Source organism: Hyla sarda, chromosome 1 (assembly GCF_029499605.1).
Source record: "Hyla sarda isolate aHylSar1 chromosome 1, aHylSar1.hap1, whole genome shotgun sequence".
Taxonomy (NCBI): domain Eukaryota; kingdom Metazoa; phylum Chordata; class Amphibia; order Anura; family Hylidae; genus Hyla; species Hyla sarda.
In genome coordinates, this window is record NC_079189.1 from 246,773,373 (window position 1) to 246,799,939 (window position 26,567).

Below are 26,567 nucleotides of genomic sequence, written 5' to 3' on the forward strand. Positions count from 1 at the left end.
TCTACATGTTTTTTCACATTCGTCTACTGGAGTTCTACAGGCTTCTCCTGGTCATTGATATCTGAAATGACAAATTCCGGATTCTGTAAATGAAGGAGGACCTGTCAAAGAGGGGCGCTATAGAAACGCATTCTCCATTTGCATTTGTAATTATTTTTATTATTTATTCCATTCACATTCACACTGTGCTTTGTGGGATAGCGCCAAAAAGAGCATTGGTGGAGATTAATCAAACCTGCGTAGAGGAAGAGTGGTACAGTTGCCAATAGCAACCAATCAGCTTGCTTCTTTCCTTTTTAAAGAGGCCTGTGGAAAATGAAAGCAATCTGGTTGCTATGGGCAACAGCACCACTCTTTCTCTTTGATAAATCTCCCCGATGGACACGTCTCGCTAAGATGCCGGTAACGCAGCATGAAATGGATTACAGATTCCATTCTAAAGCAGGTCATACACACAAGATAGCTGGCTATTTCAGTATGGATTTGGATTAATAACTGGATTCATCTCCCATAGACAATGAATAGAGCGGCAGTGTGCACATTCCTATAGGAAACCTCATTCTTGAGATCATGGGCAGTCCCAGCAGTCATACACGGTCCCCTTATCCTGTGGATAGGGAAAAGGTGTTAATGGCTGGAATACTCCTTTAGGGTCTATTCATATGCACAGTATTCTTCGCAGATTTCAAGCTGTGTTCAGTTTACATTGAAATCTGCAGCAGAAAATCCTGCGCATCAAATCTGCGCAGAATACTGTACGTGTGAATAGATCATTACGGTCTATCCATGGGGTTAAAACAAAATTAAAATTTATGACCAGTCCACAGGGTAATGAGTATCTGATCTCTGCAACCCCTAAAGATCACAAAAATGGGGGGGGGGGGGGGGGGCCTTGTCCCCGAGTGAACAGAGTGACAGCACAGTCAGTGAATAGAGCGTTGGCTGAGCTTGAGTTTTAACGCTCCGTTCACTTGGGTTCAAGTGTTAATCTTGGGATTATCCGTGTAATAACTGATTCTACAATGTGACTGTGTGCACAAAGGGGGAGATTTATCAAAACCTGTCCAGAAGAAAAGTTGCTGAGTTGCCCATAGAAACCAATCAGATCGCTTCTTTCAGTTTGCAGAGGCCTTGTTAAAGATGAAAGAAGCAATCTGATTGGTTGCTATGGGCAACTCAGCGACTTTTCCTCTGGACAGGTTTTGATGAATCTCCCCCAAAGAGTTTCCTGTACAGGTTTCTGGATGACAAACTCCTTCATGGGAACATATGATGATCTTCTGGGTCGACACCTCAAGATAATAGGCTAAACTGGATAGAGGTGAATAAAGGAAAATAGACTTCCTTTCCCATAGCAACCAATCAGCACAGCTTTTATTTCAGCAGAGCTCATAATGATATAAAAGCTGAGATGTGATTGGTTGATGTGGGAAAGTAAGTTTCCGTATCTCAAGGATACTGATATGGAATTATTGATCTGGCTCTCATTTCCTCCGCCCATTCTGCATTGTGCGCTCATAGCTGGATTGTCCTGACCTCTTGACCTTTTGCTCTTAGCTCATTTCCCTATAGATTTAATTTGCCTACATTGATTTAATGAATACAATAAGGTTTTTTTCATCATTGAGAATTCCTTATTATGTTTAACATGCTTGTAATTTTGTAACAAAATAGGTGTGTATCATTTGTAGAGTGCCCGTATGCACTGGCGCGTATGCTTTGTAGAGTGCCCGTATGCACTGGCGCGTATGCTTTGTAGAGTGCCCGTATGCACTGGCGCGTATGCTTTGTAGAGTGCCCGTAGGCACTGGCGCGTATGCTTTGTAGAGTGCCCGTAGGCACTGGCGCGTATGCTCTGTAGAGTGCCCGTAGGCACTGGCGCGTATGCTCTGTAGAGTGCCCGTAGGCACTGGCGCGCATGCTTTGTAGAGTGCCCGTAGGCACTGGCGCGCATGCTTTGTAGAGTGCCCGTAGGCACTGGCGCTCATGCTCTGTAGAGTGCCCGTAGGCACTGGCGAGTAGGCTTTGCACAGTGCCCGTATGCCAGTGTTTCCCAGCCTTTTTCGGGTCAGGCACACCTCGTAAAAAAAATATATATATTCCGCGGGGCACCCCTATTGAGGTTGACGAGCAAAAAAAAAAAAAAAAGCGGTTAAAAGCAATGCACTATATCTATCAGTGTGTATGTAGTTTTAAAGTGCTGCTTCATACAGCAACTCACAAATGACGTCTTCTCTTATTTGCATCGTTGCCTTCTCTTCTTCATCTGTTCTGGGCCATCATCACAATTTCTTCCACACACAATTCTTCACTGTAAAATCTGCAAATCAAACCTATTAGGCTCCACACTTTTTTTTTTTTTTTTTTTTTTTTTACATGGGTGACAGAGTGGTGTAGAAGAGCACATGGGGGACAGAGGGGTGTAGAAGAGTGAACATGGGTGACGGGGGCATAGGGGGTGACACGGGTGGACAGAGTTGACAGAGGGGTGGACATGGGTGACAAGGATGTGGTCAGAGGGGTGGACAATAGAGGGTGACAGGGATGGACAGGGGTGACAGAGGGTTGGATGGGGGGTGGACATGGATGACAGGAGGGTGGACAAGGGAGACGGGGTCTGAGGGGTTGACAAGGGGGTAAAAGAGGGACAGGAGTGACAGAGGGGTGGACTGGGGTGACAAAGGGACAGATGGGTGACAGGGTAGATGGGGGGGTAAACATGAGTGACGGATGGACAGGGGAGTGTACAAGGCTGACATGGATGACAGGAGGGTGGACATGGGTGAGAGGGGAAGTGGACATGAGTGACGGGGGATGGACATGGGTGACGGGGGGTGGACATGGGTGACAGGGAGGTGGACAAGGCGGACATGGATGACAGGGGGGGTGGACATGACTGACGGGGTTGAGGGTGGACCTGGGTGACGGTGGTGGGGGGGGGTGGTTGGACAGGGTTGAGAATGGATAACAGAGGGGTAAAACGGGTACGATACCTTTAGCAAGCCGGCCCGCACAGCTTGCAGTTCCACGGCAGGCACGGGAGTCCGGCGCAGATGCAGCTCGTTCCGCCCCAGGGCACCATTTTCGGTGCAGGGAGAGGGAGACGCTGTGTGCGCACTGCGCACGCAGGCTTCCCTTCCCCCCCCCCCCCCCCCCCCCCCCCTGCACCGTCAGTCATAAGCGTGCAGGCCGGGGCGGGACATTTAAAAAAAAATAATCCTGCGGCAGTGATTCCGTGGTTGGGAATCACTGCCGTATGCACTGGCGCATATGGTTTGTACAGTGCCCGTATGCACTGGTGCGTATGGTTTGCAAATAATCTGTATGCACAGGTGCGTATGATTTGCATAGTGCCCGTGTGTACTGGCGCGTATGGTTTGTAGAGTGCTAGTGTGTACTACATGTATGGTTTGCAGAGTTCCTGTGTATATGACAAATCTCAGGTACCAGGTCACCATTTTGATTGAGAATTTCATCCTGGCGCCTATGGTTTTCAGCCCTCTTTGGACAGTAATGACCTACTTCTCGACAAAAAAAATCTGGAGCTCCCTGCTAGAGACCAGCAGTGGCTTGTGCTTAGCCATTCCCGACAAGCTAAAGAAGTCCAGAGAAAAGTGGGATACAGGAGAAACTACTGACACAGTGTGAAAATAGCCCGCTGGTGCCTGGAAGGTTGTGCTACTGGTAAGAGAATCCTGAAAGATAAATATTGCTGCTCACAGGAGCATTCATTCTCGGGGAACTTCTGTTTCAGACCTTGGTGATGTGGGTTGTGGTTGGTCACATTTGCCCTTTTGTCATAGGATGGTTGATGGTGCTTCTGGTGCTGCCCCCATCCTTGTGGCTTCTGATTCTGGACATGGACCTCAGCATATTTTTGGGGCTATAAGACACATCTGACCGGTATGGGGTACAACAAATTTATTCTGGTTACAACCTCCCTAGTGGTCTGAAGGTGTAGAGGGGTTACGTGCTAGCTTTGTCAAGCCCCGGTGTATGATGCCAGTGTACTGTTGTGTATTACTTGTAGAATGCCTGTGTGTACCAGTATGTATGATTTGTAGAATGACCATTTGTACTGGTGTGTGTATGAATTGGAGTATGCCCCTATACACTAGTGTGTATGATATGTAGAATGCCCGTATGTACTGGTGTATGATTTATAGAATGCCCATGTATGCTTTAGGTGTAGTATTTGCCAGTGTGTACTGGTGTCTATGATTTGTTAAATGCTTGTGTATGATTTGCAGAATTCCCATGTGTATTGGGTTATATGATTTGTAGAGTGCCTATTTTGTTACTTAATTGGCTTTTGTGGGCAATGCCACAGTTTTTTGTGTGCTGGTATTTATTAATATCTCCCTAGGATCCTTGTCACCAGGCAGGCAGTGTAGGCAGAGGTTGACTGCAACATTAGGACAGCTCCCCCATAGTCTTTAGTGTTTAGCTAATCTCACCCTTTAATTATACTTTTCAGTTGTTTATAATTACAGGGCTGCTTCTGTTGTCAAATTGGTACCGGGTATCAGTCCAGTGGGTTGTTCCTGATACAGAGTTTACTACAAGTAAGATAGATGATATATAAGGGTGTGGACCCCTGTACATTTGTGCTCAATGTTGTCACACAGACTTCGATTTGGGATTTGGCTGGTCATCTATCAGTTCTTGGTAACATGTAGTAAGTTGCAAATGTTTTTTAATTTGTAGTTGCAAATGTCTAGGTACAAATGAGTATTACGATCTCTCACATTGAAAAAGTTTGGGGTTTTCCTTTTCAGCATATGGATGTTTTTATCCTGTCCATATGAAATAGGTTTAGCTTCTCTAGACAGTTTTTTGTGCCATTTTATGATGCCACTAAACATAACAGATGTCAACTCAAGACAGATACCAGGTCAAAAGTGGACCTTCCATAGTGGATGTAGTATACTCAGGTGCTGTAGTTGAAAAGCCGTTCATTCCAAGGTCTGCATCCCATCAATAAAAGCCTAGAAAGAGATAAGTGAGGATTTCTTATTTTAACATTTTGTTGTCCAAAACTACATTCTCCATAGCTTTTTGTGATGTTTACAGGCCAGCATATTCATAATCTGTGTGAAGATGCACATATGTAACATGACCTTCATGTCTAAATCATCTGCAGAATTCGCTAAAATCTGTCTAGAGTTTATCCATGGTATATGAGTACAAAGGTATTGGAACATCTACACATCACACCAACAGGAGCTGTTAGAACATCCTGATCTACATCAGTAGGCATTAAAGGACATCTGCAGCGTGATTAACACTTATCCCATTTCCACAGGATAGGGGATAAGTGTTTGATCGCGGGGGGTCCGACCGCTGGGACCCCCTGTGATCTCCTGTACGGGGCTGCGGCTCTCCCGCGCAGGGGGCGTGCCAGCCGCAGCATGACGTTGCAGCCGGCACGCCTCCTCCATGCATCTCTATAGGAGAGGCGGGGAGGCAGCGTTTTTTGTGCCTCCCCCGTCTCCCCCATAGAACTGTATGGGGATGGGGAGGAGACAGGGCATCACTGTCGACCTCTAGGTCGACGCTACGCGCCTTAGCGCTCACCATGAGCACTAATGGCGGCGCCCCGTTAGGGAGATCGCGGGGGTCGGACCCCCCCCAAGCAAACACTTATCCCCTATCCTGTGGATAGGGGATAAGTGTCATACCACTGGAGTTGTCCTTTAATATGGTCCCACTGCTTCCACTCTTCTAGGAAGACTTTCTACAAGATTTAGGAGTGTGTCTGTGGGAATTTCTGCCCATTCATCCGGAAGAGAATTTGGAAGGTCAGACACTGATGTTGGCAAGAGTGGCCTGACTTACAGTAGCCATTCTAGTTCATGCCAAAGGTGTTTGATGGGATAGGGGCCAGGGCTCTATGTAGGCAAGTCAAGTATTTTCACGCCTAACTCCCCGAACCTTGATTTCTAGACCTTGCTTTGTGTACAGCACAGTTATGCTGGGACAGAAAAGGACCTTCTCTAAACTGTTCTCACAAAGTTTAAAGCATACAATTGTCCAAATTGTCTTAGTAACTTTAAGAGTTTCCTTTTCCGGAACTATAGGCCTAGACTAATATCTAAAGATGCACCAATAGCATTATCTCTCCTTCTCCTTTAAACTTTACAGTTGGCACAATGCAGTATGCAGTCATTCTTCTGACATAAGCCAAACCCAGACTCATCTTTAACACTGCCAGATTGAAAAGAAGATTATTCGCTTTATAGAACATGTTTTCACATCTCCAGAGTCCAATAGTGGCATGCTTTACGCCATTCCATCCGACTCTTTGTGCTTGCCTCCCCCGCACTCAGGTCTCTGGGACACAGTCATCAGTAGTCAAGGAAGACAGGGGGGGGGCACGGTCGTGTGTGTGGAGGAGGACTGTACATCTGTCCTGGCACTGGGCCCTGCCCCGCAGCCTGCCTCGTATAACAAATCTGCCCAGCCAGTCCCAGGACCCTGCTACACCTCCTGTCGCCGTCCCTCCTGCTGTACCTCCTGTCGCCACTGTCATCAAGTGTGGAAAAAAAGTAAAAAGGTTTTCAAAAAATAAAACAATCTCCCTTTTTTATTTTCCCAATAAAAACAACATATTTTTACAGGCTATTAAATTATCACATTCCTAATGCTGCATGGTCAACAGAGTAAACACAAAGGGGGAGATTCATCAAAACCTGTCCAGAGGAAAAGTTGAGTTGCCCATAGCAACCAATCAGATGGCTTCTTTCATTTTTGAAAAGGCCTCTGAAAAAGGAATCCATCTGAGTGGTTGCTATGGGCAACTCAGCAACTTTTCCCTTTGGACAGGTTTTGATAAATCTCCCCCAAAATGTTTTAATTCCAAATGCAAAAATTTATAAAAAAAGACAAAAGTAAATACTACACAAATGCTACCAATAAAAACTATAATTCACTGCACAAAAAGTAAAAAAGCATACTGGTCGTTTTTAAACCAGGACTTTAGGACCCATATAACTACACATAAAGATATTACGTTTGTTATAAGAAGAATTTCCTATATTGTATTTCCAGACAGTATTGCACACCAGATGATGATAAGGACATTGTGGGTGGCGTAGGGAGAAGAAATGCATGACAAGAAGGGCACATAGAACTGGCAGAGAACATGGGCAGTGTAGGGAATGTCTTGATGTTAAATATGCTGTGTAAGGTTACATTGGTGATGTCATGTTATATTGGCGTATATTGTGGTTACAGGGGTGGATGCCGTAAGAAGGAAGTACAGTGGGGCAATGTGCAAGTTCTCCCACTTAAAAAGATGGGAGACCTGAAATCTTCATTATATATGAGAGACTTTATTTGCAAATTATGGTGGAAAATAAGCATTTGGTCACCTACAAACAAGCAAGACCTGTAACTTCTTATTTAAGAGTCTCCTCTGTCCTCCACTCGTTACCTGTATTAACGTCACCTGTTTGAACTTATCAGTATAAAAGACACCTGTCCACAACCTCAAACAGTCACACTCCAAACTCCACTATGGCAAAGACCAAAGAACTGTCAAAGGACACCAGAAACAAAATTGTAGACCTGCACCAGGCTGGGAAGACTGAATCTGCAATAGGCAAGCAGCTTGGTGTAAGGAAATCAACTGTTGGAGCAATTATTAGTCATGGAAGACATACAAGAACACTGATCATCTCCCTTTATCTGGGGCTCCACGCAAGATCTCACCCCGTGGTGTCAAAATGATCACAAGAATGGTGAGCAAAAATCCCAGAACCATGCGGGGGGACCTAGTGAATGACCAGCAGAGATCTGGGACCAAAGTAACAAAGGCTACCATCAGTAACACTCTACGCCGCCAGGGACTCAAATTGTGCTGTGCCAGACGTGTCCTCCTGCTTAAGCCAGTACTTGTCCGGGCCCTTCTAAAGTTTGCTAGAGAGCATTTGGATGATCCAGAAGAGTATTGGGAGAATAGCATATGGTCAGATGAAACCAAAGTAGAATTGTTTGGTAAAAACTCAACTCGTTGCATCCAAAGAACACCATACCTGCTGTGAAGCATGGGGGTGGAAACATCATGCTTTGGGGCTGTTTTTTGAGTCTGTTGTTTGAGTGAAAACCTGCTTCCATCAGCAAGAGCATTGAAGATGAAACATGGCTGGGTCTTTCAGCATGACAATGATCCCAAACACACCGCTCGGGCAACGAAGAAGTGGCTTCGTAAGAAGTATTTCAAGGTCCTGGAGTGGCCTAGCAAGTCTCCAGATCTCATCCCCATAGAAAACCTTTTGGAGGATGTTGAAAGTCCGTGTGAATTTATGGATTTTTTCTTTCTCTCATTATGTCTCTTAGTTGAGGTATACCCATGATGAAAATTACAGGCCTCTCTTATCTTTTTAACTGGGAGAACTTGCACAGTTGGTGGCTGAATAAATACTTTTTTTGCCCCACCATATAATAATTAAATATAATCTATTTTAAAATGGAAGAAATGGCAGAAGGAGAAACTAATGCCAGAGAGGTCTCCTTTTAAAGTGGGAACGTCAGTTTGCTCCTATAGGATATTTAAAAAAGGGATACATTTAAAATGGATTGTCCCATTTTTCTGATTCCCTCTGTATGGCTTACATTGGTGCCCTCTTGGAATGTTTCTTTGGAAAAGAGACAGTAAATCTGGCAGACGCCATTCTAATGAGTTACTTGTTATTAATATCTGCCCTGAAAAATCTCCATTGACGGCAATTCATTTCTGAGCGGTTTACGTCGAAAGAATAAACACGTATTTCCATAGCAGAGTTTTCTGCTGCTGCTTATTCTGTGCTTGATGCACTGTCCACCAGTTAGCATAACAGGCATGTTTGTTGACTGTCTAGGAGGAACCCACTGTTGTCAGTGGGATCCGGAATATTTGACTTGTAACAAAATTTTTAAGCATATATAGTCTTTCATTCTTTTTATTTAGATATATATATATATATATATATATATATATATATATATATATACATATATACATACATACATACATACATACATACATACATACATGCAGAGTGCATTTTATCCTCTTAGAAACAAAGAACTCCTTCAGTCCTCCCCAACAATGACACTAGGGCAATTTCGCTGGAGACCCTTTTAGGTTCTATGTGTGATCCCAAGTGGTACAATTTTTTTTTAAACTTTTTGTTGAATTTTCTTTCCTTATGCCTTTCCTTTCTATCTACATACTTTGTAAGGGTAGGATCACACGTAACAGATCCACTGCATATTTAATGCTGCGGATCCGCCGATAACTCAACCCTATAGTGTGCCTCCAGCTGATACCCCCGTGTCCTGCTCGCAGCAGCAATCCACCACTACCAGCAGCCACTCAGGGACCTGAGAGTCGCCGCACACGTGCCGTGTACTCACAGACATTGCGGAGTGGCCATGCTTATTGCTGTTATCACCCATTTAAAATATAAAAAAAAGAGCAACAGGATGCGCCCCGTAGTGTGTATCTCAAGATACAATGGTAACGCAACATATGAACATGCGCTTACCAGAAGTGGTTGTACTCTGTCCAAGTACAACCATGGATATAGGTGTCTTATAATAAGGTCTCTGCAGCTGCTCCACCTTGTGCAAAATATAGATATAACGTGAAAACTCCTCCAAACCACGTAGAGTCAAACAGGCGCTTGAGACCAAAATAAAATCGATTGTTTTCTTCCCACAATGCAACGCGTTTCGCAGAAATTCCGCTTCATCAGGCATAGGAGTTGGAACAAGGTGTGTGGATTTTATAGGGAAAATCCTTAACCCCTTCAGGGAAAAAGGATTAACCCTTTACACAGCTGATTACATTTATTATGCAAACCAATACACATATACATACATAAATCACCAAAGAATATTGCACATACAATTATTTTCACAGTAGTATTAAAAAAAAATGAAAAATTAAAATAAGTGGGAATGAAAGGAAAAAACAAAAGAATTTTTTTTATATATAAATGAAATAAAATAAAATTAGAAATTAAAAAAATTATATAATTTTTTTTTTTTATATAAAATGTTAAAAGTAAAGAACATATCTTAACAAGAATTTTCTAGGGTTTCATTGAGACCATTCGGAACCAAGGTTGAGAGAGTGAATATCCAGAATGCTTCCCTATATAGGGAAGCATTCTGGATATTCACTCTCTCAACCTTGGTTCCGGATGGTCCCAATGAATTTTTAAAACTGAGTCAAAACCGTGGTTGACCACGTTTTTGTCTCCGGTTTAAAAAGCATACTGCAACTGCATACATGGACGTCAATGGGAAACGCACATGTATACAGTTCCATACGGGAATCCGTATATGATTTTTACTTTGCGCATTTGCAACCTAAAGTCCCCACCCAACACCTCTCCCATAAAAAATGGACAAAATTATCAAAAACTTATGTTTTTTTTTAAATAAAAACAGACGGAACTGTATGCACTTTTAAAAACAGTATACAGTTTAAAAATGCATACGGTTTACTTTTTCCCATACTGTTCCATCCGTTTTTTTGCCATACGGTTTTCTTTAGAAAAATGGATTGAAAACAGTATGGCAAAAACGTGATGTGAACCCAGCCTTAGGAGTCTTGGCTGTTTTTATAGTCTTCTGGTCGCTAGAATCTAGCCAGGTGATTATGTTGGCCTAATTAGGTGAATTGATCCACCTCCTCTCCTTGCAAAGCCAAAGGATTCATGGCAAATGCAGGCAGCATGGAAAAACAATTCTGCTCTATAAACAGGTAGGCAAAAGGCATACACAAGAACGTCTACATTATTTTATATTAATAGCCTATGCTGCACTATATAGGCAAAAAGACACATAATATTTTAGTTTTTTTTTATGTAATGTTGGATGTGACTCTTTAAGCTGGCAAATAGAGTTCCAAGTTAAGTCAAGAATAAACATTCATGCTTTTTCTCTGTTGGACTTCTTGGACGCCACAATAGGTGTGATTAAGTAGGAGTGGGACCCTGCTCTTCTTACCAGTCCCACACTATAGGGCAACGATTGAGGAGAACTGTGGCCGGCATTTATCATTGTAGGTGTAAGTGAATTATTTTTCTACACCTTTTTTTTTTGTTGTATGCTGGTAATGTGTAGGAGCACTAAATTTATTAAATGGTCACAGAGCATTTCCTACATTTTGTGCAGGTCACATTTTCTGAAATTTCTCTCTTCACATACACCAAAAAGCTAAGCTAAGTCTGAGCTGGTGTAGTTTTAGAGACTTTTCAGTGGCTTTGTGCCTTTTTTGTGCCTTTTCTCAAAAAGGTGCAGTTCATAAAACCCTTCCAAATCATGTGAATTGCCAAAATCTGTGGATTGCAACTCAAAATCTGCAGACATGTGTAAACCAAAAGGCGCAAATAAACCCTGCTTGAGCCTTTTTTCGCCTTTTCTAGACACAAAAAAACTGTCTAAAGACAATGATAAATGTCGACCAATGTGTGCTATGATAGGTCTTATTTGTGGTGATCCATTCCAGCCAGTTCCTATTCATAAGATTTTTTACACTTACATAGGGGGAGATTTATCAAGACCTGTGTAGAGGAAGAGTGGTGCATTTGATTATAGCAACCGATGAGATTGCTTCTTTTATTTTTAAAAAGGCCTCTAAAAAGTAAAAGAAGCAATCTGGTTGCTATGGGCAACTGCACCGCTCTTTCTCTCTACAGGACACAGGCTTTGCTAAATCCCCCCCCCCATAGTTCATAAAGTTGAAAATGGACAGGAGTCCATCGGATTCATCCTACAGTATCTTACATAAGTAAGTTACTGTACAACCCTAAGTGGAAATGTCCAAATTGGGCCCAAAGTGTCAATATATTGTGTGACCATTATTTCCCAGCACTGCCTTAAAGGGGTACTCCTGTGGTCAACGTGTTTTTACGTTTGTGACTTACACTATTTTGTTTTGTTTCATTTCTATTCTTGTTGTTTAGCCTACTCTATTTCCATTCTTTGTTGTCTTTTTATCCCTCACTTTGTTTTCCTATCTTTGCTTCTATTTCCTGTTTCTTGCTGTGCTGACAACTACAAATCCCAGCATGCCACATGCCTTGCTGGTTTGGGGCGGCTCCTTTTTTTTTTTTTGTTTGTTCCGCCCTTTACCCATCCTACTATTTTCGCGGGTAAATACCGCCACTGCAGTTTTTGAGCCAAATCCATAAGTGTATTCAAAAGGAATAGGACATAGAAGGACTTGCACTTCTCCATTATGGATCCACTTCTCACTTTGGCTTAAAAACTGCAGTGGCAGTTTTCCAAAAACTGCCAGGAAAATAACCAATTGGAAACTTAGCCTTATACACAGCACACTAATATAATCAGCCTTGGTTGGGATACACTGTCATACACACACAAAAGGGACTACAACTCCCAACATGTGTCATTCAGGAGTCTTCAGTCTGTGGTATAACACCAGCATGCTGCCTCTGTAGTCTCCTGGGGGTTGTAGTTCACCACACCTCTATAGGGCATACACCAGTGTTTCCCAAACAGGGTGCCTCCAGGTGTTGCAAAACTACAACTCCCAGCATGCCCTGACAGCCTTTGGGCATGCTAGGAGTTGTAGTTTTGCAACTGCTGGAGGTACGCTGGTTGGGAAACACTTGTGTAACATTATGTGTATGCTGAATAGGCTAGAGCAGTGTTTCCCAACCAGTGTGCCTCCAGCTGTTGCAAATCTACAACTCCCAGCATGACCAAAGTCTGTCAGGGCATGCTGGGAGGTGTAGTTTTGCACACTGGTTTGCAAACACTAGCATACACAACAGGGACTACAACTCCAAGCATGTGTCATTCAGGAGTCCCCCCCCCCCCCCCCCTTCACATATAGAGATCGTTCCCAGTATGAGATTTATTCCTCTGCAGTCCATACATCCCCAGCCTGTGCACCTTCTCATCCTCCCCTTCAGATAACACTTCTCTTCTCAGTGTTTCTTCTCCTGTGCAGACCTGTGTCCTTAGAATACAGAGCAGGGGGGAGGTTAGGAGCTGTGTACTCAGCTGGATGAGATGAGGGGGCGTGGCTTATTCCTCTCATGCAGACAGAGAGAAAAAAAGCTGTGACATCTTGTCCACAACAGACTCAGAACTGTGGACAACAGTAAAAGAAAACCCTCTGAACTACAGAACTTCCTGCCCAACAAACAGGTAAGAAAAACACATATATGCTGCCAAAACATATAACACATGTATATTGCAAAAAAACTAAACTTACAAAGAAGATGCCATATAGTCAAAAAAATTAACCACCGGATTACCCCTTTCAAAGGGGTATTCCAGCCATAGACATCTTATCCTCTATCCAAAGGACAGGGGATAAGATGTCTGATTGCGGGGATCTCCATGCAGCCCCTGCATTCTATGCTGGGCTGCTGCTCCAGTCTTTGAAACCTCTGTGTTTCCGAAACTGGAGACGTGATGTCACGCCACACCCCCTCCATTCATATTTTTCCCATCACTACTGCATTTATTTTTTTTTTTTTTTTTACTCAACATAATTCGTAAAAAAAACACCCACAGGAAAACTGCCAAGGGGTCCAAAAATGCAATTTCCACAGAAAGGTAAAAATGGCTGAAAAGAACACCAAAATGAAGGGGAAATCAGTGGCAGTTTTTCATGCTTTTTTTTTTTTTTTAGCCTAAAAACCGCAAGGACAAAACCTCTGAGGAATCCCAGCCTGATACTGCTCCAGGCAGCGGTGGTCACGCTCTCACTTCCTGAATTGGTGGGGTGTAACATTCTTACTTCTAGTGACATTACCACTGCTGGCTTGACAGTGTGCGCTCCCAGTGCTGCTATGTAACCTTGAAGCCCCACTCTCTGCCCCGGCACTGGAAAGATGGACACTCACCCTTATCAGCAATATTGCCAGTCAAGCAATAATGTCCCACCCTTACAGACCAGAGTAGGACCAGCACTGCCTGGAGCTGAAACAGGGTCCGGTGAAATACTCGTGTGAATACGCTACGTGTCACCCTATCCTAAAAGGTTAAAAATGTAAGTGAAGTTTAAGGAGTGCTCCAGGTTATGAAAATTTATACTGTATCCTTAGGATAGGGGATAAGTGCCAGGCGGCACCGCCCAGTGGACTTACGGGGCTGGTTGGAAACACCTTTAAACTATATCCTTACCATCCCTGCCATGCTTTAATTATGGAAAAATCTGATGACAAGTTCCCTTTTACTTTCTCCTCTTCATAGGCCTGGCCTGGTACAGTCTGCACTCTCTCCAGCATTGTTCACTCCCACGTGGCTGTGCTGCACCATAAATATGAAGTAAACTTGGCACTCATATTCTGGTGAATCAGAAGATTTTTATGGTGGCAGTCCATTAAATAACATAACTATCCTATCGGGACCTTCATGAGAATAGACAAAATAGGAAATAATGAACTCGTTGCCAAGACGTGTGTGTGTGTGTGTATATATATATATATGTGTATGTGTGTGTGTGTGTGTGTGTGTGTGTATATATATATATATATATATATATATATATATAATTTTAAAAAAATTGAAAAATTTCAGGTGTGCCAACATTTACGGCCATGACCGTTGGCACCCTGAAATTTTTCAAGAAAATTATTTCTCATAGAAAAGGATTGCAGTAACACGTTTTGCTATACACATGTTTATTTCCTTTGTGTGCATTAGAACTAAACCGAAAAAGGGAGGAAAAAAAGCAAATTGGACATAATGTCACACCAAACTCCAAAAATGGTCTGGACAAAATGATTGGCACCCTTTCAAAATTGTGGATAAATAAGATTGTTACAAGCATGTGATGCTACTTTAAACTCACCTGGGGCAAGTAACAGGTGTGGGCAATCTAAGAATCACACCTGAAAGCAGATAAAAGGGAGAGAAGTTCACTCGAGGATATTTATTAAAACCTGTGCTGAGGAAAAGTTGCTGTGGTCTTTGCATTGTGTGTCTGTGTGTGTGCCACACTAAGCATGGACAACAGAAAGAGAAGAGAACAGTCTGAGGACTTGAGAACTAAAATTGTGGAAAAATATCAACAATCTCAAGGTTACAAGTCCATCTCCAGAGATCTAGATTTACCTTTGTCCACAGTGCGCAACATTATCAAGAAGTCTGCAACCCATGGCACTGTAGCCAATCTCCCTGGGTGTGGACGGAATGAAAAATTGATGAAACGTAGCAGCCCCAAACAAGTTCCAAAGATATTCAAGCTGTCCTGCAGGCTCAGGGAACATCAGTGTCAGCGGGAACTATCCGTCGACATTTAAATGAAACCCTTTTCTGTGAGATATACTTCATTTTCTTAAAAAATTTCAGGGGTGCCAACATTTACGGCCATGACTGTGTGTGTGTGTGTATATATATCAAATATAGGCAGCACACCACAGGTAGACTTCAAACAAAAATAGGATTTATTCCATGATGTGGGAGACTACGTTTCTCCAGCCTCACGCTGGCTTTCTCAAGTGCTTGAGAAAGCCAGCGGAGGCTGGAGAAACGTAGTCTCCCACATCATGGAATAAATCGTATTTTTGATTGAAGTCTACCTGTGGTGTGCTGCCTATATTTTTTCTATACATTGAGGAACCAGTGGACCGAGGTTCAGATGATGCGGGCACCCCGAACTCTTTTTTTCTATTTGTTTCTGGAGGTGCTGTTCTTATTGGAGATTATATATATATATATATATATATATATATATATATATATTTACAAAATATTATGAAGGTGTATCAATAATGAAGATGATGGCGCCCCCATATTCATTCCTTTATAAGGTAGGAGCATGAGAAATCATAATACAGTGAGAGACATTATGCAAAAATTATTCCAGTATATATGTATTCCGAAGAAACTGCACAGATCCATAATAACCCATAATGGTGGAGGGTAATCTCTTTTTATAGGATGCTGTCAGCATAGAGGTGTACTAAGGAGGAATGTTAAAGGCCCAAACCATGTGCGCATAAAGTAATAATTAAAACAGTATGAAGGAGATTTATCTTTCTTTTCAAACGTATGGCTTTTAGATGACATTTTTTTTTAATCTTACTTTTTCTTACATGCGACCTATTTATGAAATAGTCGCACAACTTTGATAAATAAATTGCACGTAAGCAAAACCTGGGAAACCCACTTACAAAAGCATTTTTTAAACCAGAAAAGTTTTCCCTTATGTTAATAGCTGAAGTTCTTTATCTACCTTTTATTACCAGTAGCGTTTATCACCATTTTGGTATTGATCTGACTTTAATGGCTTTTTAACTTTTTTTTTTTCTGGGATATTTTAAAAATTGCAACTCTGTGGTTTGGTATCTTTTTTTTTTTTTACATTTACGTCATTTACCGTTTGGGATACATAATGTTATATTTTAATAGTTCGTACAATTACCCACGCAGCGATACTAAATATGTTTATTTTTATTATGGAAACATTTTGCTATATGGTTGTAGTATACATTTTCAATTTGAAAACATTATGCAACCATATAGAAGACCATATACATTGACCTACCATACAAAAACTTACAAAAACTAGATGTGTCGGATTGTGTAAATTTTTGTACGTATATGGTTTTGTGCGGTTTTTTTCCCCCCGTGCACAAAACTTTGGTCAACCACTGTTTTGTGCACGGTACTGTACTGTGCATGATGGAAGCAGTAGAAGGCTCCTGTCAGGAAGCGGACGGCATTGCGTTACGTTTCCCAGCTGGCCGGCTCTATGTAGAAAACCTGAACCGCACTGTAGAATTTTAAAAACCACGCCGAGAACTGCAAATGGCCAGCGGGGTGTTTAAGTATGAAGTACTGAGAATTAAAGGACAACTATCATCATGAACAAAACTTTTTTTTGTTCATGATACCTGTCCTTTGAGTAAACCTCGCTGGGGAGCAGAGCAATGCGGCATGCCACCCGCTTCCCTGGTTTATAACTTATGATCACAGTGGGTGATCCCTCAGCCCCTGTACTACTACCCCCAACATGGAACAGATTCTGTTCAGCCTTAGTCAGCTGCTCATTTCCCCCCTGTAATAGATGTTGTATGGCGGACGATTTATTGCTCCAAAGAGCTACACGTAAGATTCAACAATAGTTGAGCCATATAACAGACTCAGTAAGCAAGTGCCAATCTACGACGCATGTTGGGCCATGTAAAAGGACTCTTGAACACTATAGAATACCCACTCAGAAATTATCCAAAGGGTGGCCAGGACCGTGCAGATATTGCAGCCCCTGTAGCAGGCAGTGCATTTTGCTCTGTATTCCACCAAAAGAATGAACATGGTCATTCTTTCTGCACGTGATTTGCTGCGGCGGAAAGCTTTCCACAGCTAAAATTCCATAGTGTGCACTCTGCATCGCAAAATCCGTAGTGTGCATGGACCCTTAGACTGTTTCTTATTTTGGTTCTTAACAGTTTGCCACTTTCTCTGGTATATCACAAACAAATCATAAACACCACCCCTGAAAGATTATTGTGTTATTATGGTAGTGGTAGGTAGCCGTTTTGCCAGCAGGAAGCCCTTGCTATAGATTTGGTCTTCTTTTATAGGCTAGTGGGATGATATGAAATTGTGATGGAATTTTAAACCAACTTATATTGATATCAGGGTGTAGGGCACGGACAGTCAGAAATGCGCTATATTTATTAAGTGGCGCATTATTGTATGTTGCATCATTGTATAAAACATGAATTCATTCCCCCCCCCCCCCCCCCATGTTTTTATTTACAGGCTGTATTGTGACCATGTCACTATGACTTGTCTGTTTACAGGGGTTATTCAGGGGGGGGGGGGGGGGGGGAAGAAGAGCTAATTTCTTTCAAAACTGTGCTACACATGTCCTCAGGTTGGGTATGGTATTACAATGTGGCTCTATTTACCTTAATGGAACTAAGCTACAATACCACACACAACCTGAGGACGAGTGGATCCATTTTTGGAAAAAATCGTCTCTTTTCCTTATCCTGGATAATCCCTTTAATTATAGACTGTGTTCTCCCTTGAAGATATAGCATTAGTCACGTACAGTGTGCATCTCTTCCCATACAGATGGCATCAGCTACAGACTCCCGTTATGGACAAAAAGAATCCTCTGACCAGAACTTTGATTACATGTTCAAGATCTTAATTATTGGAAACAGCAGCGTGGGCAAGACTTCCTTTCTCTTCCGATACGCAGACGACTCATTCACCCCAGCATTTGTCAGCACGGTCGGAATAGACTTCAAAGTGAAAACTATTTACAGGAATGACAAAAGAATCAAGCTGCAGATCTGGGTAAGGCTGTAATCTTCATTATTATTAAAGCGCACCGCCGGGGCTCTCTACTGCTTTCAGTGTTTCAGAGATGACAGGACGCATCTTCTAGATTCTCAATAGGTGTTATGTACCAACGGTAATACATAGCAATATATATGAAATGCGTATGGTTTCTTGCTCTGGACCACTTGTAAAATTGTGTTTGTCTCATCTATTTCCTCAACTCAGACAGCAACAAAAGGGTTTGAAGCCATATTGAGCCTCTTGGCAACTGATTTGCTTTGTGTATCAAAATTCTCCATTCATTCCTAAAGCCAAATTCAAGGTTCACGCTATGATTGCCTTTTGTGGCACATGTAAGTAAAAAGATGCTGTCCTGTACGTCCACAGGCATGGGCTTCATTGACTTTAATGGCCTGAACATCATCAGCTAGTGACTACATTTGGGTCAATACCGGAATGCACATGTGATTTGTACTTGAACTCAACAGGGATTTAGAGTCCTAACAAGCATACATGCAGGAAATGACCCAAACGTAGTCACTAGATGACTACGTTCAAGCCTTTGAAGTTATGGTTTTCCTTGCCTGTCTATGCACATATATGGAAGCATCCTGTTTTGACAGGTTGTTGATAGACAGATATATATATATACCGTATTTTTCGCCCTATAGGACGCTCCGGAATATAAGACGCACCCAATTTTAAATGAGGAAAATCTAGAATACAATGTAAAGTATAGGTCACAGTGATCTTCAACCAGCGGAGCTGGAGGTCTGCAGGTTGAAGACCAGAGGTAATACTCATGTGTCCTCGCCGCTCCGGACCGTAACTGCTGCCCTGGATGTCGCCCACCGTCGCTGTCACCGCGTCCCCGGGGTGTCCCCGTCGCTCCGGAACGTCTCTGCTGCCCGGTATCCTCGCTCTCTGTCGCCGCCATCACGTCGCTACGCACGCTTCTACGCACGCCACTCCTATAGGATGACGGGGCGGCGTGTGCAACGACGTGATGATGACGAAGGAGAGCGCCAGCCATGCAGGGGATCCCGGCACGGAGCAGACACCGAGGAGGCAGGTAAGGTCCCTCCCGGTGCAGCCGGGTTAGTGTTCCTTTCGCTTCAGACGCGGCAGTCAGCTTTGATCGCCGTGTCTGAAGGGTTAATACAGGGCATCACCGCGATCGGTGATGTCCTGTATTAGCCAAGGGTCCCGGCCGTTAATGGCTGCAGGGACCGCCGCGATAGGGGTGTATTTACCGTATAAGACGCACCAACTTTTCCTCCCCAGTTTTTGGGAAGAAAAAGTGCATCTTATACGGCGAAAAATACGGTATATCTCTCTCTGTCATGAAGGACACAATCGGAATGTGAGCTCAGCCTTACCTGAATGCTGTGGCTTATAGAACCCTAAGAGTTAGCCTATTTTCACCAAGGTGAATTTCTGCATTAAATTTGCCACATGTAAATATACCCTTAGAGGATGTTAACACGTGAATGATGAATGATTATGTATGAATAAGAATAAATGATGGGGCTCCTAACAGGCAGATATGTCAATTTACACAATGAGATATTATATGCAGAATAAAACTAGAGGTTTTCCAAATAAATGAATGCCGATCCAGCCCACAGCATTGCCCAGATTCTTCAGCTAAAATAAACTGTACACTTTCCTGCATAGACTTTTCAGCAAAACCTCCATTAGGATTTCACCCCTTCAATGATTTGGAGAGAAATTCACAACAGTTCTTATTGACATGCGGCAGATTTCATAATCTGTTCTACAGGTAAATTTTCCAGAGGAAACATTTTTAACATTTTGCAGGATGTAAATGAGACGTGTTATCTCGCCCACATTCATGGTTTTCTAACCTGCTGCACAAATCTTCAGGTAAAGTCTGCAGCAATTCCGCCACATGATTTTCTGTGAGATTTCCCTTTGGAATGACTCAGGTTTGTCCTCAGAAAGAGATATTTGTGCCCTTATAAAGGGGTACTTCACTGCCCCAGCGTCCAGAACATTTAGTTCCGAATGTTGGGTGCGGGCTGCGGTGGTCGTGACGCCACGCCCCCTCCCATAGACTTGCATTGAGGGGGTGTGGCATCACAAGGGGCATGGCAGTGACTTCACAAATATCTCTTTCTGAGGACACACCCAAGTCATTCCAAAGGGGAAGTTCACAGAATATCTTGTGGCGGAATTGCTGCAGATTTGTGCAGCAGTGGAGTACCCACATTCTTCTGTCTCACTACCTTTCCCTGGCTTTCAGAAATGACCTCTTTCATTGACTTATATTTGAGCCACCCTAATATGCTCGATTCTTGGCGCAATGATTGATATGGGTTGGTCCGGAAGTGCTTGGATCAAAAAGGGGATCTTCCACACTGCTAGTGGTTGCAGCAAGAGAATGCAGTTGTGGGATTCAGGGGGGCCTGGGCTTGCCTAATTTAAAGGAAATCTGTCATCAGTATCCCCCGCACTAACCTGTCATACAGGCTTGTAGTGCAGGTGATACTGATCAAACTGATACTTACCGCATCTTGATCCTTTGCTCAGTTTCACCGTAACTCTTCTTTTTCTGTATATGCAAATTAGTTGCTTTTTGCACGGGCAGAGCTACAAACCCTGTTCTGGGCAATGTGATGTCCTCTTCCAGCGGTGGACGCTCCGTCTGGCTCCTCCATCTTCATAATCCTCCTCCCTGCTTGCTCGGTGTACGTTACTATTCGGCGTATGCACCGCTTCCTGGGTACACCTGACCGGTGTACGGCTGACCTTCATTCCAGTGTCCTTGTGTGCCTCAATGCTTCTTCTGGGTGTACCCAGGGAGCGGTGCATGCGCCGAATAGTAACGTACACCGGGCAAGCAGGGAGGGGGATTATGAGGATGGAGGAGCCAGCGAAGAAGACATCACATTGCCCAGAACAGGGTTTGTAGCTCTGCCCGTGCCACAAGCAACTAATTTGCATATACAGAAAAAGAAGAGTTACGGTGAAACTGAGCAAAGTAACATAGTAACACAGTAACATACACAGAGCGAGCAGGAAGGGGATTACGAAGATGGAGGAGCCCGGCGGAGCGCCAACCTGGTGAAGATGACCTCACAGTGCCTGGAGCAGGGTTCGTAGCTCCACCCGTCCCTCAAGCAACTAATTTGCATATACAGAAAAAGAATAATTACGGCGAAATGGAGTGACGGATCTAGATTCAGTAAGTATCATTTTAATCAGTACCACCTGCACTACAAGCCAGTATGAGAGGTTAGTGCGGGTGATACTGATGACGGATTTCCTTTATCTATGGCAAATCCAGGTGGCGTCTGTAATTATCAGTAAATCAAAGCACCTGGATTTGCCACAGTTTAAATCGGCATGTCGAGGTCCTGCCAGCCACTCTCAACCATCTGCACTATCCACGGATGCTAATAATGAACTATGGATATTGTGGAATCTGTTTACCTTTTTAGGTTGTGCAATCCAGATTCTATAAACCAAAAAGAATTCCTCTAGGCCACGGTAAATGGAATATTAAAGTTTGCTTACTCTTCCTACTTTTCTAGTAAAGCTTAGTGAACTTTGGTTTAGATTATGTAATACGTTGGCTGTAAATCTGTACTAAACTACTTGCCTTGAAGGATTTTGGATATATTTCAGACTCTGAAACTAGTACTTTTGAAAATGTATTCAGGGAACCATCACTAAGACTTATTACTTGATGTCCCAGGTTACATCTCCAGTAGTCTGTTTGGTGGGAGGCTAAGTATGCACAGATCTTTTCCATTATTGCAGTATAACGGCTGTATTCCTCACTCTGTGTAGTGAGAGAGTACATTTCACTTGCCATTGCCTTGCAGCTTTTCTTCTTGCGATTGGGCTTCCTGGCTGTGTGTTAGCTACAACCGAGCATGTGCAAAGGACTGACTGACCATAGAAACATATAACTTGTCAGGTAATAAGAACCATTCGGCCCATCTACTCTATCAAATATCTTGTATATGATCTTACGATGGCCCTATCTTATATCAATACTTCCTCATATTACTTTTAAGCCTTTGCCCCTCTAATTTAATTAAAAGGGGTATTCCAGGAAAAAAATTTTTTTATATATATCAACTGGCTCCAGAAAGTTAAACAGATTAGTAAATTACTTCTATTAAAAAATCTTAATCCTTTCAGTACTTATGAGCTTCTGAAGTTTAGGTTGTTCTTTTCTGTCTAAGTGCTCTCTGATGACACGTGTCTCGGGAAACGCCCAGTTTAGAAGAGGTTTGCTATGGGGATTTGCTTCTAAACTGGGTGTTTCCTGAGACAGGTGTCATCAGAGAGCACTTAGACAGAAAAGAACAACCTTAACTTCAGAAGCTCATAAGTACTGAAAGGATTACGATTTTTTAATAGAAGTAATTTACAAATCTGTTTAACTTTTTGGAGCCAGTTGATGTATATAAAAAAAAAAGTTTTTTCCTGGATAACCCCTTTAACCCCTACAGGACCCATGACGTAACGGTACGTCCCGACACCCTGGGTCTTAAGGACCAGGGACGTACATTTACGTCATGGGCAGTTTTAGTCCCCGCCGTGTGCCGGACGGGGATCGGAGCGGGATGCCTGCTGAAATCATTCAGCAGGCATCCCGTGCAAATGCCCAGGGGGGTCATCAGACCCCCCCATGTCGGCGATCGCGGCAAATCGCAAGTGAATTCACACTTGCGATTTGCGCGATTCCGAGTCATTACGGGTCTATAGTGACCCGGTGACCCGGAATGTAAGGGGGATCGCGGGTGTCTAAGACACCCACGATCCCCCTGAAGCGATAGGAGTGAGGTGGCAGGGTTGCCACCCCTCCTATCCCTGCTATTGGTGGTCTAGACGCGACCACCAATAGCAGATCGGGGGCGGGAGGGTTTACTTTCGTTTTCCCCGTCCTGCCCTCCCACAATAGGCGGGGCAGGACGGGGAAAGTGACGGGGACCGGCGCCGAAGATCCACTTACCGATCCGGGCGGGCGTCGGAGGCTGCAGGCGACGGAGATCGGAGGGCGGCGATGACGTGCGGCTGGATTCGACGGAAGCCGGTGAGTTGCCTAGCAACATCTGGAGGGTACAGTTTGAGACCATTATACAGTGGTCTCTAACTGTAGCCCTCCAGATGTTGCAAAACTACAACTCCCAGCATGCCCAGACAGCTGTTTGGGCATGCTGGAATATGTAGTTTTGCAACAGCTGGAGGGCTACAGTTTGAGACCACTATATAGTGGTCCCTAAACTGTAGCCCTCCAGATCTTGCAAAACTACAACTCCTAGCATGCTCAAACAACTGTTTGCTGTCAGGGCATGCTGGGAATTGTAGTTTTGCAACAGCTGGAGGTCCACAGTTTGGAGATCACTTTGCAGTGTTCTCTAAAACTGTAGCCCTCCAGATGTTGCAAAACTGCAAATCCCAGCATGTCCAAACAGCAATCAGCTGTCTCGGCATGCTGGGAGTTGTAGTTGCGTACCTCCAGCTATTGCATAACTACATCTCCCAGCATGCCCTTCGGCGATCAGTATATGCTGGGAGTTGTAGTTTTGCAACAGCTGAAGGCACACTGGTTAGAAAATACTGAGTTAGGTAACAGAACCTAACTGAAGGTTTTCCAACCAGTGTGCCTCCAGCTGTTGCAAAAGTACAACTCCCAGCATGCACGGTCTGTCAGTACATGCTGGGAGTTTTGAAACAGATGGAGGTTTGCCCCCCCAGGTGAACGTACAGAGTACATTCACACGGGTAGGCTTACAGTAAGTTTCCTGCTTCAAGTTTGGGCTGCGGCAAATTTTTTGCGCAGCTCAAACTTCTAGCGAGAAACTCACCGTAACCCGCCAGTGCGAATGTACCCTAAAAACACTACACTACACTACCACATAATAAAGAGTAAAACACTACATATACACCCCCTTACACTGTCCCCCCAATAAAAATGAAAACCGTATTGTATGGCAGTGTTTCCAAAACGGAGCTTCCAGCTGTTGCAAAACAACAACTCCCAGCATTTCCGGACAGCCACTGACTTTCTAGGCATGCTGGGAGTTTAGCAACAGCTGGAGGCACCCTGTTTGGGAATCACTGGCATAGAATACCCCTATGTCCACCCCTGTGCAATCCCTAATTTAATCCTCAAATGCGCATGGCGCTCTCACTTCGGAGCCCTGTCGTATTTCAAGGAAACAGTTTAGGGCCACATATGGGGTATCGCCGTACTCGGGAGAAATTGCACTACAAATTTTGGGGGGCTTTTTCTCCTTTTACCCCTTATGAAAAGGAAAAGTTGGGGCTACACCAGCTTGTTAGTGTAAAAAAATAAAAAAATGTACACTAACATGCCGGTGTTGCCCTTTACTTTTTATTTTCACAAGCGTTAAAAGGAAAAAAAGACCCCCAAAATTTGTAACGCAATTTCTCCTGAGTACAGAAATACCCCATATGTGGGCGTAAAATGCTCTGCGGGCGCATAACAAGGCTCAGGAGTGAGAGCGCACCATGTACATTTGAGGTCTAAATTGGTGATTTGCACAGGGGTGGCTGATTTTACAGCGGTTCTGACATAAACCCCAAAAAAATAAATACCCACATGTGATCCCATTTTGGAAACTACACCCCTCACGGAATGTAATAAGGTGTACAATGATCATTTACACCCCACAGGTGTCTGACAGATTTTTGGAACAGTGGTCCGTGAAAATGAAAAATTTTATTTTTCATTTGCACAGCCCACTGTTCCAAAGATCTGTCAAACGCCAGTGGGGTGTAAATACTCACTGCACCCCTTATTAAATTCTGTAAGGGGTGTAGTTTCCAAAATAGGGTCACGTGTGGGGGGTTCCACTGTTCTGGCACCACGGGGGGCTTTGTAAACGCACATGGTCCCTGACTTCCATTCCAAACAATTTTTTTCCCAAAAGCTCAATGGTGCTCCTTCTCTTCTGAGCATTGTAGTGCGCCAGCAGAGCACTTGACGTCCACACATGGGGTATTTCCATACTCAGAAGAGATGGGGTTACAAATTTTGGGGGGTCTTTTCTGCTATTAACCCTTGCAAAAATGTGAAATTTGGGGGGAAACACACATTTTTGTGAAAATCTTTTTTTTTTTTTTTTTACATATGCAAAAGTCGTGAAACCCCTGTGGGGTATTAAGGCTCACTTTATTCCTTGTTACGTTCCTCAAGGGGTCTAGTTTCCAAAATGGTATGGCATGTGTTTTTTTTTTTGCTGTTCTGGCACCATAGGGGCTTCCTAAATGCAACATGCCCCCCAAAAACCATTTCAGAAAAACGTACTCTCCAAAATCCCCTTGTCGCTCCTTCGCTTCTGAGCCCTCTACTGTGCCCGCCGAACAATTTACATAGACATATGAGGTATGTCCTTACTCGAGAGAAATTGGGCTACAAATATAAGTATAAATTTTCTCCTTTTACCCCTTGTAAAAATAAAAAAATTGGGTCTACAAGAACATGCGAGTGTAAAAAATGAAGATTGTGAATTTTCTCCTTCACTTTGCTGCTATTCCTGTGAAACACCTAAAGGGTTAAAACGCTGACTGAATGTCATTTTGAATACTTTGGGGGGTGCAGTTTTTATAATGGGGTCATTTGTGGGGTATTTCTAATATGAAGACCCTTCAAATCCACTTCAAACCTGAACTGGTCCCTGAAAAATATTGAGTTTGAAAATTTTGTGAAAAATTGGAAAATTGCTGCTGAACTTTGAAGCCCTCTGATGTCTTCCAAAAGTAAAAACTCGTCAATTTTATGATGCAAACATAAAGTAGACATATTGTATATGTGATTAAATTTTTTTTTTATTTGGAATATCCATTTTCCTTACAAGCAGAGAGCTTCAAAGTTAGAAAAATGCAAATTTTTCAAATTTTTCATCAAATTTTGGGATTTTTCACCAAGAAAGGATGCAAGTTACCATAAAATTTTACCACTATGTTAAAGTAGAATATGTCACGAAAAAACAATCTCGGAATCAGAATGATAAGTAAAAGCATTCCAGAGTTATTAATGTTTAAAGTGACAGTGGTCAGATGTGCAAAAAACGCTCTGGTCCTGAGGTGTAAAATGGCCTGGTCCTTAAGGGGTTAAAAGGATGTTTTGTAGTAGTTTTTCTTCTTTTAAATATACTCTACTCTCCTACTTTACCATATTTAAATGTTTCTTTTATATTCCCTCTGCCTATTCTTGCTTCCAAGCTAGACGTTGTTTTATCCTGCAATACATGTACTAGTTTAGAAGCTCTTCTCTGAACTGTCTC

The 26,567-nt window shown here is 43.1% G+C and overlaps 2 protein-coding genes across 3 annotated transcripts in view; one reads left to right on the forward strand and one right to left on the reverse strand.

The window, feature by feature from the left end:
• The window catches only part of RAB3A (RAB3A, member RAS oncogene family), a 56,359-nt gene that overhangs the window by 3,126 nt on the left and 26,666 nt on the right, over positions 1–26,567 (forward strand). The window contains exons 1-2 of one of the 2 annotated variants that reach the window (XM_056570113.1): positions 1,297–1,321; positions 18,064–18,291. In XM_056570113.1, coding sequence (XP_056426088.1) covers positions 18,064–18,291 — 228 coding nt within the window. In that variant the 5' untranslated portion in view covers positions 1,297–1,321. Of the gene's footprint in view, positions 1–1,296; positions 1,322–18,063; positions 18,292–26,567 lie in introns of those variants that run through there. The other variant, XM_056570103.1, reaches the window with a different exon arrangement.
• The window catches only part of LOC130367598 (mpv17-like protein 2), an 81,693-nt gene continuing 59,623 nt past the window's right edge, over positions 4,498–26,567 (reverse strand). Inside the window, exon 6 of the mRNA XM_056570163.1 lies at positions 4,498–4,988. Coding sequence (XP_056426138.1) covers positions 4,956–4,988 — 33 coding nt within the window. The 3' untranslated portion in view covers positions 4,498–4,955. The remainder of the gene's footprint in view (positions 4,989–26,567) is intronic.